This window comes from Mus caroli, chromosome 7 (genome assembly GCF_900094665.2).
Source record: "Mus caroli chromosome 7, CAROLI_EIJ_v1.1, whole genome shotgun sequence".
NCBI lineage: Eukaryota > Metazoa > Chordata > Mammalia > Rodentia > Muridae > Mus > Mus caroli.
In genome coordinates, this window is record NC_034576.1 from 54,828,452 (window position 1) to 54,846,623 (window position 18,172).

General features: G+C 38.9%; 1 protein-coding gene across 11 annotated transcripts in view; it reads left to right on the forward strand.

Moving 5' to 3' along the window:
* Positions 1-18,172, forward strand: part of Gas2 (growth arrest specific 2) — a 127,719-nt gene that overhangs the window by 17,093 nt on the left and 92,454 nt on the right. For 10 of the 11 annotated variants that reach the window (XM_029479603.1, XM_029479606.1, XM_029479607.1 and 7 more), the window contains 2 exons: positions 8,295-8,459; positions 17,638-17,759. In XM_029479603.1, the coding sequence (XP_029335463.1) occupies positions 8,312-8,459; positions 17,638-17,759 (270 nt within the window). In that variant the 5' untranslated portion in view covers positions 8,295-8,311. Of the gene's footprint in view, positions 1-971; positions 1,082-8,294; positions 8,460-17,637; positions 17,760-18,172 lie in introns of those variants that run through there. The other variant, XM_029479611.1, reaches the window with a different exon arrangement.

An 18,172-nucleotide genomic window follows, 5' to 3' on the forward strand; every position in this document is an offset into this window, starting at 1 on the left:
GGACCTCCTGGTACCCAAGAAACAGCTTCCACCCCTCCATCCCTATTGCTGAGCAGTACAAGAAGCCCTCTGGGACCGCTCAGCCAACCAGGGGCGGAAGTGAGGAAGCCTCATTAGCGTTTGGACGTAAATGTACACATGCGTGATGCTCAAGCGAGCCTGTAACGCTGTGCATGCTCTGCGGTTAAGGGGGGAGGGGACACTGGGACCTTGGCGGTCTTATTCACACTTCCTGACCTTTTGACTTAATGGGGCCAGAGGAAGGAGAGGTCGTGATGCAATTTGGGGTGACTGTTTTGTTGAAAGAATTGGGTAGAATTGGACCTTCATTTGTGTGTGAACAAACGTTAAATTTATCTATAATTTTGTATTTCGACTTGGTGTCTTGTTTTAGCCTAGCCTGGTATGACTGGAGTCTGAAACTGTTTAGGGAGCAAAGGAGCCAACTTATTAATTTTTTTTGTATTAATTACCCTGGAAAATTAAATTATATCAACTCTAAAGAATTGACTTGATCCAGACATCCCGAGTGAGTTCCTAGTGTGGGATTAGAATGAGAGCAAACTCAGCGCCTAACACACATAGAGGTGGGGTGGGTTTTTTCTACCAATTACTATTTTTAAATTACAGTCTTTGCTTTTTCCATTTTCTTCATCTTCGACTCCCTACCCACCACCCTAAACTTCTCTTAACAAAGTTTGATGATTTGTTCATAGGAGATTTTATGTAAAGGAAATACGATCCTGTGTTCAGAGGGACACTCATTTGGCCTCATGGTGTTAAATAAAGGCACAGACAGGTTGGGAGCATCCGCCAGGCACAGGAAGTCCTCCTTTCCTTCCCATCTGTCCCAAGAGACTCTGAGAGGCAGGGCTGAGAACAAACTCTGTGGTCATTGCTGCTTTTCCCAACCAACTTCTTAGTTTTGTGCTCGTAACTACAGCTCGCGTCTGATTTGCCTAGCTTGTCTTTGGCTTCTATCAATGAGTCCTTCTTCAAGGAATGCCCTGCTCTAGCTGTGGAGAGTGTGGTGGTCATCCTTTCCAACATGGGTGTTCAGGTTCTGACTGCTTAAGAGAAGGTAAGAGCTGGAGGAACCAAGGCAGGGCCACAGTGCCTTGCCTATGCACCTCGGAACCTGTGCTGGGAACCTGTGCTGCGGGCTGCCTGAGAAGTTTCTGACCAGGAAAGATAGCTTGGGTTTCATCTTGTGTGCCACTGAGCTTTCCGTACAGCTCTTCATCTTATCTGTGAGACCCTACTTTGTGCAGTGGACTATGCTTTGCTGGGAAAGAAATCTACATGGCAGAAGTCACCAGAGTCAAAGGACTCGTGACTGGCCCCTCTCCTTAAGTTTTCTAGCATGCCACCAAGCTTGGTACCAAGCACTAATTAAACTTTTTGAGTTTGGAGATGTGGCAAAATTTCAGGGCTTAATTTTATCTGCAGGAACATGCCTGTTAGAGCTATGTTTCAGAAGTGGAGGGCTGTGCCAGTTCACAGAACCTTGTGAAGACCTGAGCTGGTTAAAATATCTGGTGTGCTTCTAACAAGTTTCTAGGAAGTTTTGATTAAAATTTCTGTAGAAATTGTAGCATTATTTTTGTGTTTTTGTGATTTTGATATTGTGTCCCAAAAAAGAGCCAATTTATTTAATTTTTCTTGAACTCTCACACAAGTTTTCCAATCAATGTTAGACTAGAGGAAAGACCAGGAGGGAGACTAGAAGTATCTTCTGCCAAGGTGGGCTAAGGTGTGTGGTAACTTCCTGTATCAGATGTTTTCAGGGCAATTCACCTGAGATGTTTCTATTCCCTTTTTGTTATGTGAAATACATAACACACACACATACATACACACACACTACATATATATAATATTGCACACAAATATATTTATGTGTTGCATATATATCTGAAGAAAATGTGGAATTCTGATAGTTCATTGCTATATTTGAGTTAAAATATGTTTATGTTATAAATAATATGCAAATCTTCTCACAAAGTAAGGGCTTGCCAAATTGAGTTATATAAACTTTTGATGTGAGCCATAACAGTTTCCACATAATGACTTTAGATGGTTTTCTACTCAAATTGTGTCTCAGCTTAATCTGGCAGAGGTCTAAAAATCTGTGCTTCACTGTCTGGAAGAATAGTTAAGTAGGATTTTTAGAACAATGAGTTGTAAGAAATTTGAACTGCCAGAAAGAATTGTGTGTGTGTGTGTGCATGTTTTGTGTCAGTGTGTGTGTGTGCGATTGTTTATATCCAAGATAAGTCATTATCTGGCTATCAGTAAAAAAGATACCTAAAGAGTTAGCAACAGAGACTGGGTACAAGAAAGGTATAGAGGTTTAATGACTGTTTGAATACCCCATTACTTTGGGCAAAATATCTTCCTAGGCCACCAGTCTCTTAGGAGTATTTGAGAATTTCACTTCTCAACTTTTCTAAGGGCTTTTGGAGTCTATTCTCCAGTTATGTAACTAAAGCTGTATATTATTTTGCCTGATACTTTTTCAATTTATTTTGATTTGGTCCCCGACAGAGGTTATAGCGCCATTACAATATCTGAGACTGCTTTTATGTTTAAATTGTGGACTTTATTTTCTGATTGGGCTCTTGAATTGAGGTTTCACATTTATAACTTGGAATAGAGATACAGACATGTGATGCCAGCACCTGGGAGACTGAGGCAGGAACACTTTAGAGTTTAGTCCAAGATGGCTCCATAGTGAGTTGGCACAGACTGGGTTACAGAATCAAACCAAATTAAAATATGACCCAATAATAATAGCAGTGTTCTAATGAGAGGCAGAAAAGTAGTGGGTGTGAATAGGAGGGCAGTGGGAAGTAACTGAGAAGAGGAGGAGGACGGGGATATGTAATCAGGATTTATTGTGTGACAAATAAATCTGTTTTTAATAAAAAGAAAAAAATGGCAACAGCAAGGATTTTGCATTCTGAACATTGGCTGAGGAGCTATATCTTCCAGAGATGTTACTGGTTGGTTAAAATAAGTCACATGACAATAAAGTCCTAAGTTGAGGCTAGTTCAAAATGACATTTCTCCTGCCAGATTTTGGAAGAGTTTTTGGATTGACACATTCATTTTGTTTTTAATTTTAAAAGACATGGTTAGTGACCTATAATCTTTGATTTCTGCATTGTTTGGAACCTTTAACACTTAAAACTTAATGGTTAGCTGGGCGGTGGTGGCGCACGCGTTTAATCCCAGCACTTGAGAGGCAGAGGCAGGCGGATTTCTGAGTTCGAGGCCAGCCTGGTCTACAAAGTGAGTTCCAGGACAGCCAGGTCTACACAGAGAAACCCTGTCTCAAAAAACAAAAAAACCTTAATGGTTAGAAGTGAGGTCAACATTGTAGACAAGAGCTAAGATTGCATCTAAAGGTAGGACCCTGGGCTGCACATCTTTTGAGCTTTACTGCTTTTAGTGTTTTGGTTTGTTTGCTTGTTTTTTTGTTTTTTATAATGAGATGAGAGGGGTGGAGGATGAAAGGGAAACAGAGAAGTTTGGGTAGTAGCTATAGGCACCTGTGTGTTTCAGTGAGTGCAGAATATTGTCATATTAATAGCTTATGATTCTTAACTGATATCAAAGTACAATATTCTTTTTTTTACCATCTCTAACCCCATATAAACTACTCATTTTGATGCACATAAATCAAATTATACACTTAAGCTCTGGTGCAGATCTCAGCATGAGGAGAATGTTAGAGCTTTGGTGATGTGCAGTGTTCATTCAAACTTTGCTGACATCTCCTCTTCTCTCTTTTCATATTAATGATTGACATTTAGGAAAATCCTATTTTGTTATAGAATTTCTTTTCAAAAGAAGTCATTGGATGTTTTGTTTTGGCACGTTTTCTGGTGGTGATAATTTAGATTGCATATAGAATTCATTGAACTTGAAATATTTGCCAAGTAACATCATAAATGTTGAATCTTCACAATCATCTTTGAACACTCAGGTCAACAGTTCACAACAAAGAACTCAGATTCAAAGAAAGTCCCATGACATGTACAGTTTTTAAATGCTCAGCTAGGCTGCTGAGCCATTATTTCACCCTAGCACTCTAGATTTCATCTCCTATATTGGATTCATTCATTAGCATTCCTAGCGGAATCTCTCAGAAGATGAGAGTCGTATGATTATAGTTGTGCTTCTGTTTTTTTCTTTACAATTTATTTTCCATATAATATTGTATTATATAGATATATGAAAATATGTTTTCTCTATGCCAGTCTTCTAGACATAAGAGAAACCATTTGACAATAATCAAAGCATACCTATAGGAGAATGGAGGAATTTTTTTCCCCATCAGAGCAAATCTGTTTTCAGCTGCATTCTGGAGTAATGGACTAGACAGTCTTTAAACATGATGTTTCACTTTCAGGCTCATTAACTTTTCCTCCTTCCCTTGGGTTTGTCCAAGTCTCATCACATCCATAATTGCAATTCCACAGTCACTTTTCCTATGGAAAGACATGGAAAACACACAATCTTTGAAAGATTTTGTGTACGTTTCTACATGTTTTTCCCTTTAAGGTTTATTTTTATTCATTCCAAGTCCGGACAGTTCAGTTACCCACATTTAGGCCCAGAAAGCTTGCAGGATCTCCAATTTAGTGAATTCATACGTGTATTTGAGGTCTTACTCTTTCCAATTGGTTGACTTTAATATTTAACAAAGTTATTGTTTGGTCTTTTAAAATGTTTGGATTACATACATTTTACTGAAAATGTCTTTCGTTGTTTAGAAATATAAACTTTTTCTCCTTATCCCAATGCTCCTCTGTTCAGTGTCTCATTGATCATTTTATATCCTGTATTTAAATTTACTACTAACAAGTTTTGTAGTCTTGGAAACTTTAAACGTGCTCCAGAGAACTGGCATGATATTTTTCTTTAAGTTTTCTTTATGATCTAGTTCATTCACAACATTTATTACAAATTATATAAGGAAGAAATTCCATACTTTTTATTTAACTAGTATGAACTTTTTTAAAAAATTGAAAAGTTGAACTAGGTTGTGTTTACTAAGAAATTTATATCTTTATTTTCCATTTTTATCATTTATTAATTGTAAAACTAACATACTTCTTTATAACATTTTTGCATGTATTCAATATACTTTCACAATCTTAATTTCCTATTCTCATATGCTGCTTCCCCTCCCCTGTCCTCTTCCTGTACCTCCAAGCTCTATCCTTTTCTTTTTCTCCCTCATTTCCTTCTTCTTCCTCTCCCCTCTCCCTCTGTGTCCTCCCTCCCTCCCTCCTTCCTTACTTTTCTTCCTTTTCTCTTTCCTTCTTTCCCTCTTTACAGTTCAGTCATTTCACTTTGAGTCTCTCTGCTTCATTCTGTGGTGCATTCCTCAGCCTCTGGATAGGTGTTCCTTCTAGCTGGCTCCATTTCTGTGTACTGTCTGGTTTTACCCAATTCTAAGGCATAAGTGTAGAGAGTTAAAGGAAACCCACTGAGTCATACCCAATGTAGTTAGGATTTCAAATATGCAAAATAATTGGAGAAAAATAGAAAAATATGGAGAGGAATTAAGTTGCCCACCATTCTTCCGTTTAGACAGGATTTAGAGAAGTCTTATCTGTGAAAATACCTCTGTCTGTATATCTCTCTGTATTTGTCAAAGTTTCGTTATTTAATCTTCTAGTATTTGAATTACCAACTAAGCCTCTGGGAAAATCTGACCCCATTCTTACTGACCATCTCTACTAAAATTGTGGTTATGTACAGAGTTTTAAAATAAAATTAGCTTAATTATCCTCGCTGTTTTTAGTTAATTCATCTGTCCATATTAGGAGATAGTTTGGGTTACATTTCTGGTGAAACACAAGAGAGATTGCATGAGAAATAAAGGTGCTACTGTCAAGGGAAATAACAACTCCACTGTTGAGAAATGCTGAGGGGAAGGATTGTTGTCTCTGCCTCCCTGGAACTGTTACATGCCATTAGGCTCACTGTAAGTGATCCCCTGATGGATTCTGTGCTGGACAATGAGCTTCAGAACCTGAGGCGTCTTCTTGCCTTTGTAGAGTGACACAGGGCTCTGAAGCATCAATGGGAGTCACAGGGCACACAAAAGGGTGAGGGTAGAGTTACTGTGAGACCATATCTCACTTTCAGGGAAGTAGTGGGAGAGATTGTGTCTTGAGAAGGAAGACATTTTAAAGGTAACCCTTTTAAGATTTCAATTTAAATGTGTGACTCATGTGCTTAGATGTATGACTGATTACATACGTGTTGACAGGCTAGCCATCTTGTAGGATCCTGATGAGCTACAGAGGTATTGTTATGCAGGAATAAACATAATTTTCAAAGAATTGGCATTGAAAATATTTCAGGTGTTTTTTGTTTTTGATGTTTAAGCACAGACATTAGGGAAAGTGTGAGCAATGTTGTTATAACTGGGAGAGAATAAACAACAGCAAAATTGTAGTTCTTATGTTGATGGTCCTGTAACCTGTGGCAAGTTGTAGTAAACACCGGTCACCTTCCTAGTGCTTCAGGTCGGATACTTAGAGAATGTCATGTCACAGAGTGAGCTGAGAGTGTCAGGGATGAAAGTGTACCTTTCCTTGGTGAGGCACTACGCGCTTTATGTACTTACTACCTCTCCCAGCAGTCTGCTCCAAGATTCGGGAGATAACCACATTTTGCATTAAAAATAGAAATAGATCATTCACTCAAAAGAAAACTTTTAAAATAAATTAACCTAAATAAATAAGAATAACTACAAAGGAGTGCTGTGCAGAGTTTGAAACAGTAAAACCCCAAAGACAGCGTGTAATTTAGTCACTCTGAAGTGCTTAGATGAAATAGCCAGGATGTTATATCTAATGAGTTGCCTGTTGAAAATAGTCTTGTGGTTTTTGTCACTTGGGTGGACTTCTTTTGGTTATTTTATGCACATACTGATTTGTAGCCAGAATAGGTCCTATGGTGAAATAGACTCGAAATGAAATGATTGAACTGTTGTGAACACAAGCGAAATAATTTTATATCAGATAAAAGACTGCTTCAATAGATTTATTTTACTTATATAGCATCAGGTTCTACAAATAATTCAGAGAGGGGCTGGAGATGTAGCTCAATGGGTAGAGTGCTTGCCTAACATGCAAAAGTCTCTGGGACTATTTTCCAGAGTCCCATATGCCAGTATGGTGGGTCACATCTGTAGTCCCAGAGTTCAGGAGGTAGGACAGAAGAATCAGAAGGACGAGGCCACTGTCAGCTATATAGCATTTTGGGGCTACCAAGGGTTACTTGAGACTCTGTCTTGAAAAAATATTAGACAAAGGTGATATGCTTAAGGTCAAATTAAGTATTTAAATGTGTTGTATATTAACACGGGATATCTAATATGAGAAGCAAATTCTTTTTCTGCCACTCCTATTTTAGATGTAAAACATTAACATAGTTCTACGCTAAACTGATTACAAACAAAACTCAAAATGTATAACTAAAATAAGGAAGATCAGAGCAAGGGAAACCGTAACAGAGGCCACCAGAGGCAGTGGTTGCAAGAAAGTGTTTTCCACTAATGCATTCTGTCAGACTATGTCTTTGTGGAAAGAGTTCTTGAGATTTGAAGAACAAGATCTTAGCCTTACTCTACTGTGATGCCATAGAGTCAAATTGCTTATGCCACTCTTCCCTTCTAATTTTGGTCTTCTGTGACTTTCGGAGTGGTAGTGGGGACTCTTTGAATACCCCTCCTCTCCTACCCAATACTTGGTGTTTTAATTGTGTGTCCTTGAATGAGTTTGGCCGTCACCAGCGACTTTCATGTTGCGCTTATTCCTTTAGGTAACAGTCTTGCCAGAAGTCCCCATGTGCTTCCTAGGGAGCGTGTGCATGCTGTCAGTGCTTGTGCTCAGCACTCAGATTCTGTGGCCATCCCTGCCTTAAACACCATCAGACACTAAAATCTCTACTTAACTACATTTTACTGGGTTTCTTCCCCTTGAAGCTGGCTGGCCCTTTCCAAATACATTGTTTTACATGAGCTAAGCATTTATTGTTTGATTTTCTCTTTGACCTTTGATTGTTTCTGTTACCAAGTGGCTGACTAAAAGTTAGAGAGGCACATGAATAAGGCAAATACTTTCTCCTGGGTTTAATAATTAATAACTTGAGCTGACATCACAAAAGTTCATGGTTAAGGCTCATTGCTCATTACAATATTGTGGTGGTAGAAGTTTTTAAATTTTAACTTGTATAAAAAGTCTATTGCTCTTTTGTCCCCACACTAGGTGTTAGGAGTGGATAAATGATGTGCACTGCCCTGAGCCCCAAGGTTCGCAGCGGACCTGGCCTGTCTGATATGCATCAGTACAGCCAGTGGCTGGCCAGCAGACATGAAGCTAATTTGCTGCCGATGAAAGAAGACTTGGCCTTGTGGTTAACCAATCTATTAGGTAAGGTTATAAGATATCACTTTGTGAGCAAAGATAACAGTGTCTTGTGTATTTTACCTCCTCTGAGAGTGTCCTTCTCCCAAGCATGTGACCATACCTGGAACAGAAAGACCTTCTTTATTAGGATTTTTTCATCTGGGAAATTCAAGCCTGTGGAAATTTAAATGAATTTCCCAGTGCCTCTCATGTTAGCTGTGTTTCATATCCCTGCATCCTGCACTGGGATGTGGAAACCTGCGGTCAAGTTGCTTATACCGTTCCTGCTCTGGTCTGATTTATTTCTGACTCATGGGCTTGCAGCTGACCACTTTGACCTGTGCTTTGGTTCAAGCTGCAGGCTCTGTGAAATCTGCTTCTAAAATTGTCTTTTCTTGCCCTACTTTTACATCACACCTTCCAAAGCTGCTGAATTCGGGGATTCAGGGACAACACCTATGCTTTGTCCAAGTGGACTGACTGGAGTAATTTAGCTTGGAATTAAATTCCATTTTTTTTAAACATCCATTTTGGAAAAGCATCATTGTTGAGAAAATGATACTGCATGCTAATGGTGTCCTTTCTTTTGTCTGGTGAATGTCAAGGATCAGAGTGCAACAATAAAGGGTACAACTTTGTACAATTAAAGGCTCCCCATATATTTAGCCATAGCATCCCCAGTACCAGATTTCACTGAGAAGAAGAGTGAGCCACAACTTTAGGACCTTACAGTTTTCAGGATGTAGGGTTGAACTGTGGAACAAGCAGAGCGTGAGTGGTACTTTGTGGTGGGCAGAGAGGATGCACCTACACTATTTTATTACTGCAGCAATGCTGCAAGCTGCAGGCTTCACTTTCTAGCTAGGAAGATGGGGCTTCGTGCTGCATTCCTCTGGCTAAAACCTAGCAGAGGCTAAGAATCCATTTGCCTCTTGCAGTTTTTCTCTGCTTCCTGGCTTTTATACTTATATGTATATTTAAAAGTCTTTGTCTGTGTTGAGGTACTTGCTCTTTTCTTCATCATAAACACCCCATTTTGACTAACTTTGTGGTTTAACTAAAACTACTAAGTGTCAATATAGAAAATATACCCTTCCGAAAGGTTTTCAGAACCCCTTTCCCCCAAGCAAGGTCCTCCACCCCAGGGTGGGACTGTCTCCAAAAGAATGAAGAGACTTGTACTAGGTAGTACTTCACTGTTAACTTCATCAAACAGGCAGTTATTGCCTCCCTTGCTTTTGACCTTCCAGGGCTAACTAATGATTATTATTAATGCCTAGCCATCCACTACAGATACAAGTTGTCATTGGAATTGTGTTACAGAAATTGAGAACACAAGCTCTAGCACTTTGTATAGTTCCTGGATCTTAGTTAATATTATTTAAGTTGCTGTTCTATTTATAAAGTCCAGTGAAATTGTTAATTAAAAAAAAAAAAGACTTGTTGGGGGCTAAATCATACACAGACTTGAAAAAAATTGTACTGATTATAATCAGTAGTGTGATCAACAAAGGGCCATGGAGATGGTAGGACAGGAGGAATGGGGGTGAGTACAGTGTAGCCCGATTACACAGGCGTGACCCAGTGTTGGGTGACTAGGTCATCAAAGTGTTCTGTTTAACCAATGTGATCATTCTCAAAGTGGCTTGATCAGTGTGAGCAGGCCAATACAGCCTCAAAGAACAGAGTCAGTGTGTGTAATGGAAAGATCCTTGGATTAGAAATCAGGAGACCTGGCTCCTTTCTGGGCATCAGGAGACCTGGTTTCAGCTTCTGGCCGTTCCACTGGTCGGAAACATGCCCACAGTCCCTCAGCTATCTGTTCTGGGCTTGATGTCCTCAACCATAACTGAAAGAGTTGGAGATGTTCTTTAATATCCTTTCCAGCTCCTAACATCTATGTTTCCAAGAAATCGGATTCTGGAGCGTTCGTTTGGGTAGTTTAGGTCAACAAAAGACATATCTAAGCAGAGTAAATATATAATGGATAATGTTTTTAAAAGAAGCAGATTATCTTGTTAAATATTTATTAGTAGTTGTAGTGAATGAAATTTATAGTTTATGTAATTTTCCAGGCAAGGGTTTCTAAAGGGATTAAAAAAATGTAGTTATTGAGTATTATCTTTCAGTGGACTAGAAGTCACCCCAGGTAGACAGAGGAAACCTCAAGGAAACATTATGATTATTATAATTTAGAAAGGAGTCTAAACACTTGAAACTGTTTAAAATGTTAAAACATACAGAGATAGGAAAATAAACATGTTTTGAATAATAATGAGAAATGAAGACATGAATGGCTTTGTTGGAAGATGGCTTTCATATATGTAGTAGCAGCTCCCAGTGTGCACTTGCTTTGAGAGTGAAAATGTGACCTTACTGTGGAGGGAGCACTCAGAGGGTTAGTACACTTACTGCTTTAGCAGAGGATGTGGGCTTGCTTCTCAGCACTCACATCAGGCAGCTTACACCCATCTATAATTCCAGTTCCAGGGGATATCTTGTCTTCTTTTGGCCTTTGTGAGCAGCACACACACATGGTACACATAAACTCATACAAGCACACACACACACACACACACACACATACACACAGAGTGACAGAGAGAGAGAGAGAGAGAGAGAGAGAGAGAGAGAGAGAGAGAGAGAGACAGAGAGAGAGAGAGAGAGAGAGAGAGAGAGAGAGAGAGAGAGAGAGAGAAAGAGAGAATAACTAAATGTTTTAAAATCATCTTTTTACCATCTGAGTAATATTCACATATTTTACTGAATAGTGCTGTCTCTCAGATCTTAGCTTCTATGTGCTTATACCATAGAACTGTCCTGGTGACAATCTCCATGTTGGAATCCTAAGCTTTCACATTCTTGTTCTCATGGGGTCATACCTGCAGAGAACTTTGATGAGGCCATTTTAGTTATCTTGTTTAAAAGTAACTTAAAAATGTACTTTTTAAAAGATAGTCAGTGATTCAACTTGGATGTTTCTGATCCTATACATAAACTGTCAATTGGAGATGGACTTTTTAAAAGGACAGTTTATTTTCAAGTTCTCCAAAGACCGAAAAAAATGGTCTGATGGAGAGGAGAATTCAGGTTTTGCTATAGATTAATATTCACATTTATGTCTCCAATGTGATATGCGATATTGTAAATACCATTATAGAGTTCTAGTCATAGAGGTGAAGATATAATAATGAATGTTAGTCACCCTCAGATTGTGTATTTACACTGGCTATCCCATGGGACATGTGCTAGTTGAAGTAAGCAACATGACTTGTGAGGAGGTCACTCTGTGTTTTGGAACATTCACATGCCCTTTGGCATCTTACAGGAAGTCCTCTGTGTAAGTCTGCTACATTTTCAAATTGTAGCTGGGGCAATGGACCAGCAGCATATTTTCAACACTTCGGAAAGTCTGAGCTGGGCCATGAAGAGTCTACCATCTTTAGTAAGAGTGTGTGCTGGGCTGCTTCTTAAATGTGTTCCTGTTACCCATTACTGCCAGGTCTGATCCACATTAAACACACGTGTTCTGTCTGTACTGTAGGCTGTTGACTCGGTTCTATTAACTCAGAGCCAATTATCACTCAGTCATTGTTTATGTCTGTACAATGTACCGCAACACTAAAAGATTATGCCAGCAAATCTTGAGCAAAATTTTAATTATTGGTTGGAGCATAAAGAGTGTTAGTAAATGAATAGCGCTAGGTTGCAGCAGTCATCCATAATGTAGAATTACGTACATCTAGCTCAGTGGTTGGCAGTGGACTTCTGAGGATTGAGTTGGTCTGGCTGTGAGACAAATGTAGTAACAAAAATTTGTGTCACCTGGGCTTTTACATAATTTAAAAATTAGAATTTCTCTACCTATTAGTTTTGATCTATGATACTGTACTTACTGGTACTGTGTTTTAAAGAAAGACTTATTAAACATTGAAAAGAGTTGATGTTCTTCTTAATCATTGTAGGTCTTCAAGATGAAGAGTTGTATGTTTATATCTACCTAGAAATTATGCTCTGTTTTCCCCAAAGCTAAGTTATGTTAAATTGATTTCGCTTATATTTAGAAAATGCATTGATAGTTGATAGTCTGGCAAGTTACAGTTTTCTGATCTTCTACATGTGTAGAAAAAAGAATTTATCAGTTTTCAACTTAACATGAGTAATGTGCTTGAGTTTTTCAGTTATTTCTAAAAATTTTCTGCAATTTTCTTTATTAAAAATAAACATCAAGCCAGGTGTGGCAGCATATGCCTTTAGTCCCAACACTTGGGAGATGGAGGCAGGCAGATCTCTGTGATCTCTGTGTTCAAGGTCACCTTGGTTTACAAAGCAACTTCTAGGACAGCCAGGGCTGTTACAAAGAGAAACCCTGTCTCAGAAAAAAAAAAAAAAAGTAAACATCTGTCTTTTGGAGCCAGTGTGCTATCAAATACAGCTGTTGTCCAGCTTGGGACAAGAGGTTCTTCCTATTGCAGGGCACCTTTTCATTGGGTTTCATCTTCTGTGATCCTCATGTTCTTGGTGTAAAACTTGATAGGCATCCATGTGCTTTGTCAGTGTAGATATGGATAGGCACAGGTTTATGTTCTGCTGATTCTGCCCTTCAGTGTAGTCTGTGTGTTTGTTGTTTGAAAGCAGTTCTTATAACACAACCCCTTTGCCATCTCTGATGTAGACTTGTGAGTCAGCATGTAATAGATCCTAGTCTGGAATTCTGATATGAGTCACTTCCTATATCATACTCTGAAAATTCAGTCTCAAAAATACTAAGTAATTTGAGATAAGGTAACTCATTGTCAAAAGTGCTGAGGAATTTGGATTGAGCTAGAAAATGAGTCATGTTTGAGCCTTCTAGTAATGAAAAATAAATTGAAGTGGAAGGGGCAGAGGGATTAGAGTTTGCTACTGTAGCACCAAAATTATCTTCAGACATTGACACTATACCAGCTTTCTTCTGCCATGTTCCAAAGGAGGTATAAAAACATGGCTGCACAATCTTCTCAGCTATGTTCCAGGCTTTCTATTCATTTCACAGTCCCAAGATTATCATTTTCTAACAAGCCTTCTATGACATTTCTGTGTAAGGAAAGAAAACAATAATAATTTCATTTGGGAAAATGGTTTGCTGTAGGAAATAGTCAGTGTATGTTCAGTAAATATTGAAATTGTCAAGCCAAATGGCTGGGAACATAGACTTTGAACCTGGAATGCCTGGGTCAAAGGGTTGTGTGCTAATTGTGTGGATTTTTTAAAAAAAAGGTAAATAGTAGCTGGGCGTGGTGGCACACGCCTTTAATCAGCACTCAGGAGGCAGAGGCAGGCAGATTTCTGAGTTCGAGGCCAGCCTGGTCTACAAAGTGTGTTCCAAAACATCCAGGGCTACACAGAGAAACCCTGTCTAGAAAAACCAAAAAAAAAAAAAGAGGTAATTAGTAACATTCCCTCTGTAGCACTGTGAGAAGTAACATACAAATGTGTTCACATGCCTGACATATTGTGTCTAAATGTCAAATGGGAATATTACATATAGTCTTATCTTTGGGGATCCAGTATTACTAACTTTTTGGGACAAACATCCATTCTCACTCCAATAGAAGATAAATGGATCTTTGCCCCCACCCTGAGATAGTGCCAGTCTAACATATTTTACAGATGGATAGCCAATCTTTATAGAAACTATGTCAAACATATTTTAGAAGATGAGCACTCATGCTGATTTTAGTTATCCAAGTCCTCCCTAAAAGTCCTGAGGTTGATGCTAATTTTGTTCATTTAGACTATAAAGGCCATAAGGACCAGTGACTACTGCGTTACTCAATCAGATGCCTTGGTCACTGTCTACCACTCAGCTATCAAGCATGACTTAAAGGATATAAAATCAGAGTTCACTATTGTGGATGCAGAAAATAATTATATGACTTCTAGATCAGAGTATTAGGTTGATACCCATGGTTGATAAATACCCATGGCACTTATGGGCCGAAGTATCTGGTAATCCAAGATGCTTTAGTGGTACCTGTCTATTATTCTTGATTGTCTAGATGTGCTAAGTAAGATATGGGAAAGGCAGGGCTGAGAATGTGGCAATGATCTGACTCCAAATACACTTGTGTATGCTTTATAATCTGATCTGTGAAGTTGCCTAACACAATAAGGAAGACCTGATTTGTGAAGCAGAGGCCATTAATTACATGTTAATTTTACTTAAGGAATTATAATTCATTCTTCGCAGTCTGCTCTTATGGATATATGTTTTGGGTAAATCCAACTGCATCATATTCTGCCTTTTCTTAAACGCTGTTAGTGATATGTGTGGAATGCAAGTGAAGTAGAGAATCATTCCATAAAACCATTATAACTGACTTTTTACAATTATATAGTACATTGAAAATATATACTTAATGACTTAATGTTTTGATGGAAAGTATATTACATATAAAAGATTTTTTAAAATAGAACTTTTCAGTCTTGCATTTTTCCTTCATTTGAGGCAGTCCATTTCAACTATAAAGTATATAACAGTCTGTGTTTTAGCCAAAACCCCCACCTTTCTAAGCCATAAAATACACAGACTTGAAAGCTGACACCTAATATATTCTTCATTGGTTACAGATGTTCAGTGTAAAGTTTTTTCAAGTGTTCATAGAGGACAGGACAATGGACATTTGTGAGATCCAAAGAAAATCAAGTGAAAAGCGTAACTCTGGGCAAATTTCTGATGGCTCTTTAATGAAAACGATTTTTTTTCATTATTAAAAATTCTTTGCAACTTATTGTAATCATCTAGTCACTTAAAAATATGAGGAAGAATCATAAAATTGCTGTGGGGTTTAACACATCGAGCTCCTTCCATAGGCAAAATATCTGTGCAATTTATAAAAGGAATCATTCAACAAAATCAGTTAAGAACTTGGTGTAAAGTTTATCGTGATATTTAAACCAATCGCAATAAACTGACAATTTTAGGCACCTGTTTCTGGCATTGGTGTGCCATGCCTGCTTTCATGATAACGTTCTCCTCATTGGACTGACATTAGGAGCACAGCAGTCAGTCTCTCCTGCTGGCTGTTTTTGTTTCAAGATTCCTATCCTCCTTTCTGAGTCAGCTGAACTCAGTGCACTTCTGAAGTCAAAGCAGCCTGCATGGGAGAACCTCTGGGACCTGCACTTACTGTGCTGCTGCTCTGTCCCCTGAAGAAGTCATTATCCTCACCAGACACTGACAAGTGAGCTACTCAGCAGGGGAAAAAGAGAACGGTAGAACTAACAACTCCTTTCCCCTCTCTATACTCACCTGGCACATGTGCGCTCGCACACACACACAGGCACACAGACACACAGACACACACACACACAGACACACACACATTGCATGACATCATTTCAAACAGATTTAAAAAAAAAGAAATGCAATACAGTAAGTGTAAATCAGTAGTTTTTCTGTGACTTGTGGACTACATTTAAGTGTACATGGAATTGCATCCCCTGCACTTTTCCTAAGAAAATAAACCTGCATGAGCCCCAGTGTTTTGTCAAGGTTTTCTTGACATTTTATTTTGTTAATTCACATGCTTGTTGATTGCATTTACCTGATTCCCATCACAAGAATAATATAATGCTTACCTCTGTAGGAGATTTCATTTAAAAATTGTATATATTTCTACACAAGGCCTTGACCTAGTCCTGCTGCCTGTACAGCCCCAAGCCTGTTGTTTGTAGTGCCCCATGTGGGGCCCAGGGCTTTGAATATGCTGGGCAAGCACTGTACCAATCAAGCTACATTCTAGTCCTATAGAAGATTTAAAAAGACACATCTCAATAGGTTTATATCATATTGAGGAAACCAGGGCATTATACATAACATGTAATTTGTAAAGGAAGGAAATGTTTGATATGCGCCCCAAACAGAAGCTATTTGTGAGAATGACTATATAGAAGGGAGAAGTGAGTCTGAGGAGATCAGTTCCAGGAAGTAGAGTAGGGAGAGGGAATTCAGTCAGGGAGAGAGCAGGACACTGAAGTCAGGTCCATGCCAGGAAGAGTGGAAAGTCTGGGAGGGGTCTGATGAAGGCAGTATGTGAAGCACAGGCAGGTTTTGAAGCATATGAATAAACAAATGGGCAGAAGCATCACATGAACCCATTGGATATTGGGATAAATTGCATAGATATGTTTTGCAAGATAAAGGTCGGATCAAGAGTGCTCAGTAAAGATGTCTGTCTGAGTGAAGACAGTGAGTCCACACCTAGGAAACAATCCCTATGTTTCTTGTCATCATGCTAGTCATCAGACCATGATAGGATGGGCAAAAGAGATGGCTTGAATCAACAGGATTTGTGACTTTCAAATTTTGGGAGATCACCGCAGGAAAAAAGTGCCCCGAATCCAAGAACGAACAAACAAATGGACAAATAAACAGCCCACATCACTGAAAATGAGGACCAGAGCAAAGAAGAGGAGGGCCTGGGAAAGTTGCCTTGTGGCAGCTATGGCAAGACACAAGTTGTATTTATATCTACATGGTTGGTGGTCAATTCAAGGGTGCTGAATTCCTTGTGATATGATTAAAATGTTCTGAAATTATGATGATGACTGTACATGTCTGAATATTTGCACAGAGTTTATAAAAGGTCAAATGAGAAAGGCTATGGAATAGATCTCAGTAAAGCTATCTAAAAATTAAAGAGGAAAAGGAGGAAGAAAATATAGTCTGGGATCATCTCAGAAAAGTAAATAACAGACTGGGATCCAGTCAAACAGATGATGATAGAGATGATGGCTGAGGACCATAAGCTTCTAAGAGCTGTGCTGACACTGGGAAGGTCCTTGTGGGGAGGGCGGAGCACAGCTGAGCTCTGGACCTAACTGCCATCTCAAGGCTGTGCTCAGAAGGGCAATGCTCAAACAGTTTGTATTTTCTACTTAGAGCTTAGCTTTTGTAATACTCTAATCTGAATCTTGATCTAGAATAGTACATTCATAGAGTTTAGAGATGAGACAGTGTAGTTTAGATGAGGTTTAGTGGTTTTCTTGTTGGAGTTGTCAGTGATCATTTGTTTATGTAACATTGTTCTCCTTAAAGAGAACAAATGGTGTGTGTGTGTGTGTGTGTGTGTGTGTGTGTGTGTGTTCTTTAGTGTGAATCTGATATCTGTGCTAGGGAAAGAAAATGTTTTTGTAATTCTCTTTTGTGTTATTTTAGGGAAAGAGATAACAGCAGAAACCTTCATGGAGAAGTTGGATAATGGTGCCTTGCTCTGTCAGCTTGCAGCAACTGTGCAGGAGAAATTCAAAGAGAGTATGGATGCCAACAAGCCTGCCAAGGTAAAATCTTCATAAAAAGACACTGCTGGGAGTTGGGTACTCCTGTGTGGAGGGTCCCCATGCAGAAGACACTGGTAAAAAGACAGGTACCCTTGCAGCTGTGGTCTCTGTGTAGACAGCCCTACTAAAAGCAAGTATTTCTACAGTGACTTACAATTAGGATTCTATGTGAGAATTGGGTGTGAATGGATCCATGAAGGTCTGCAGTAACAACCAAGCACTGAAGCTAGTTTGTAATTAGGGAACATGTAATCTCCTTTTTAATTATATAAATTACATACTCCTTTCAATAAGTGTAATTAAGTGAAAGCTTATGGAAAACTGATGCTGTTCTAAAAGGGCATTGTCTATAAACTGGCTACATCTCTGGGAAGTAGAGGCAGGTGGATTTCTGAGCTAGAGGCCAGCCTGGT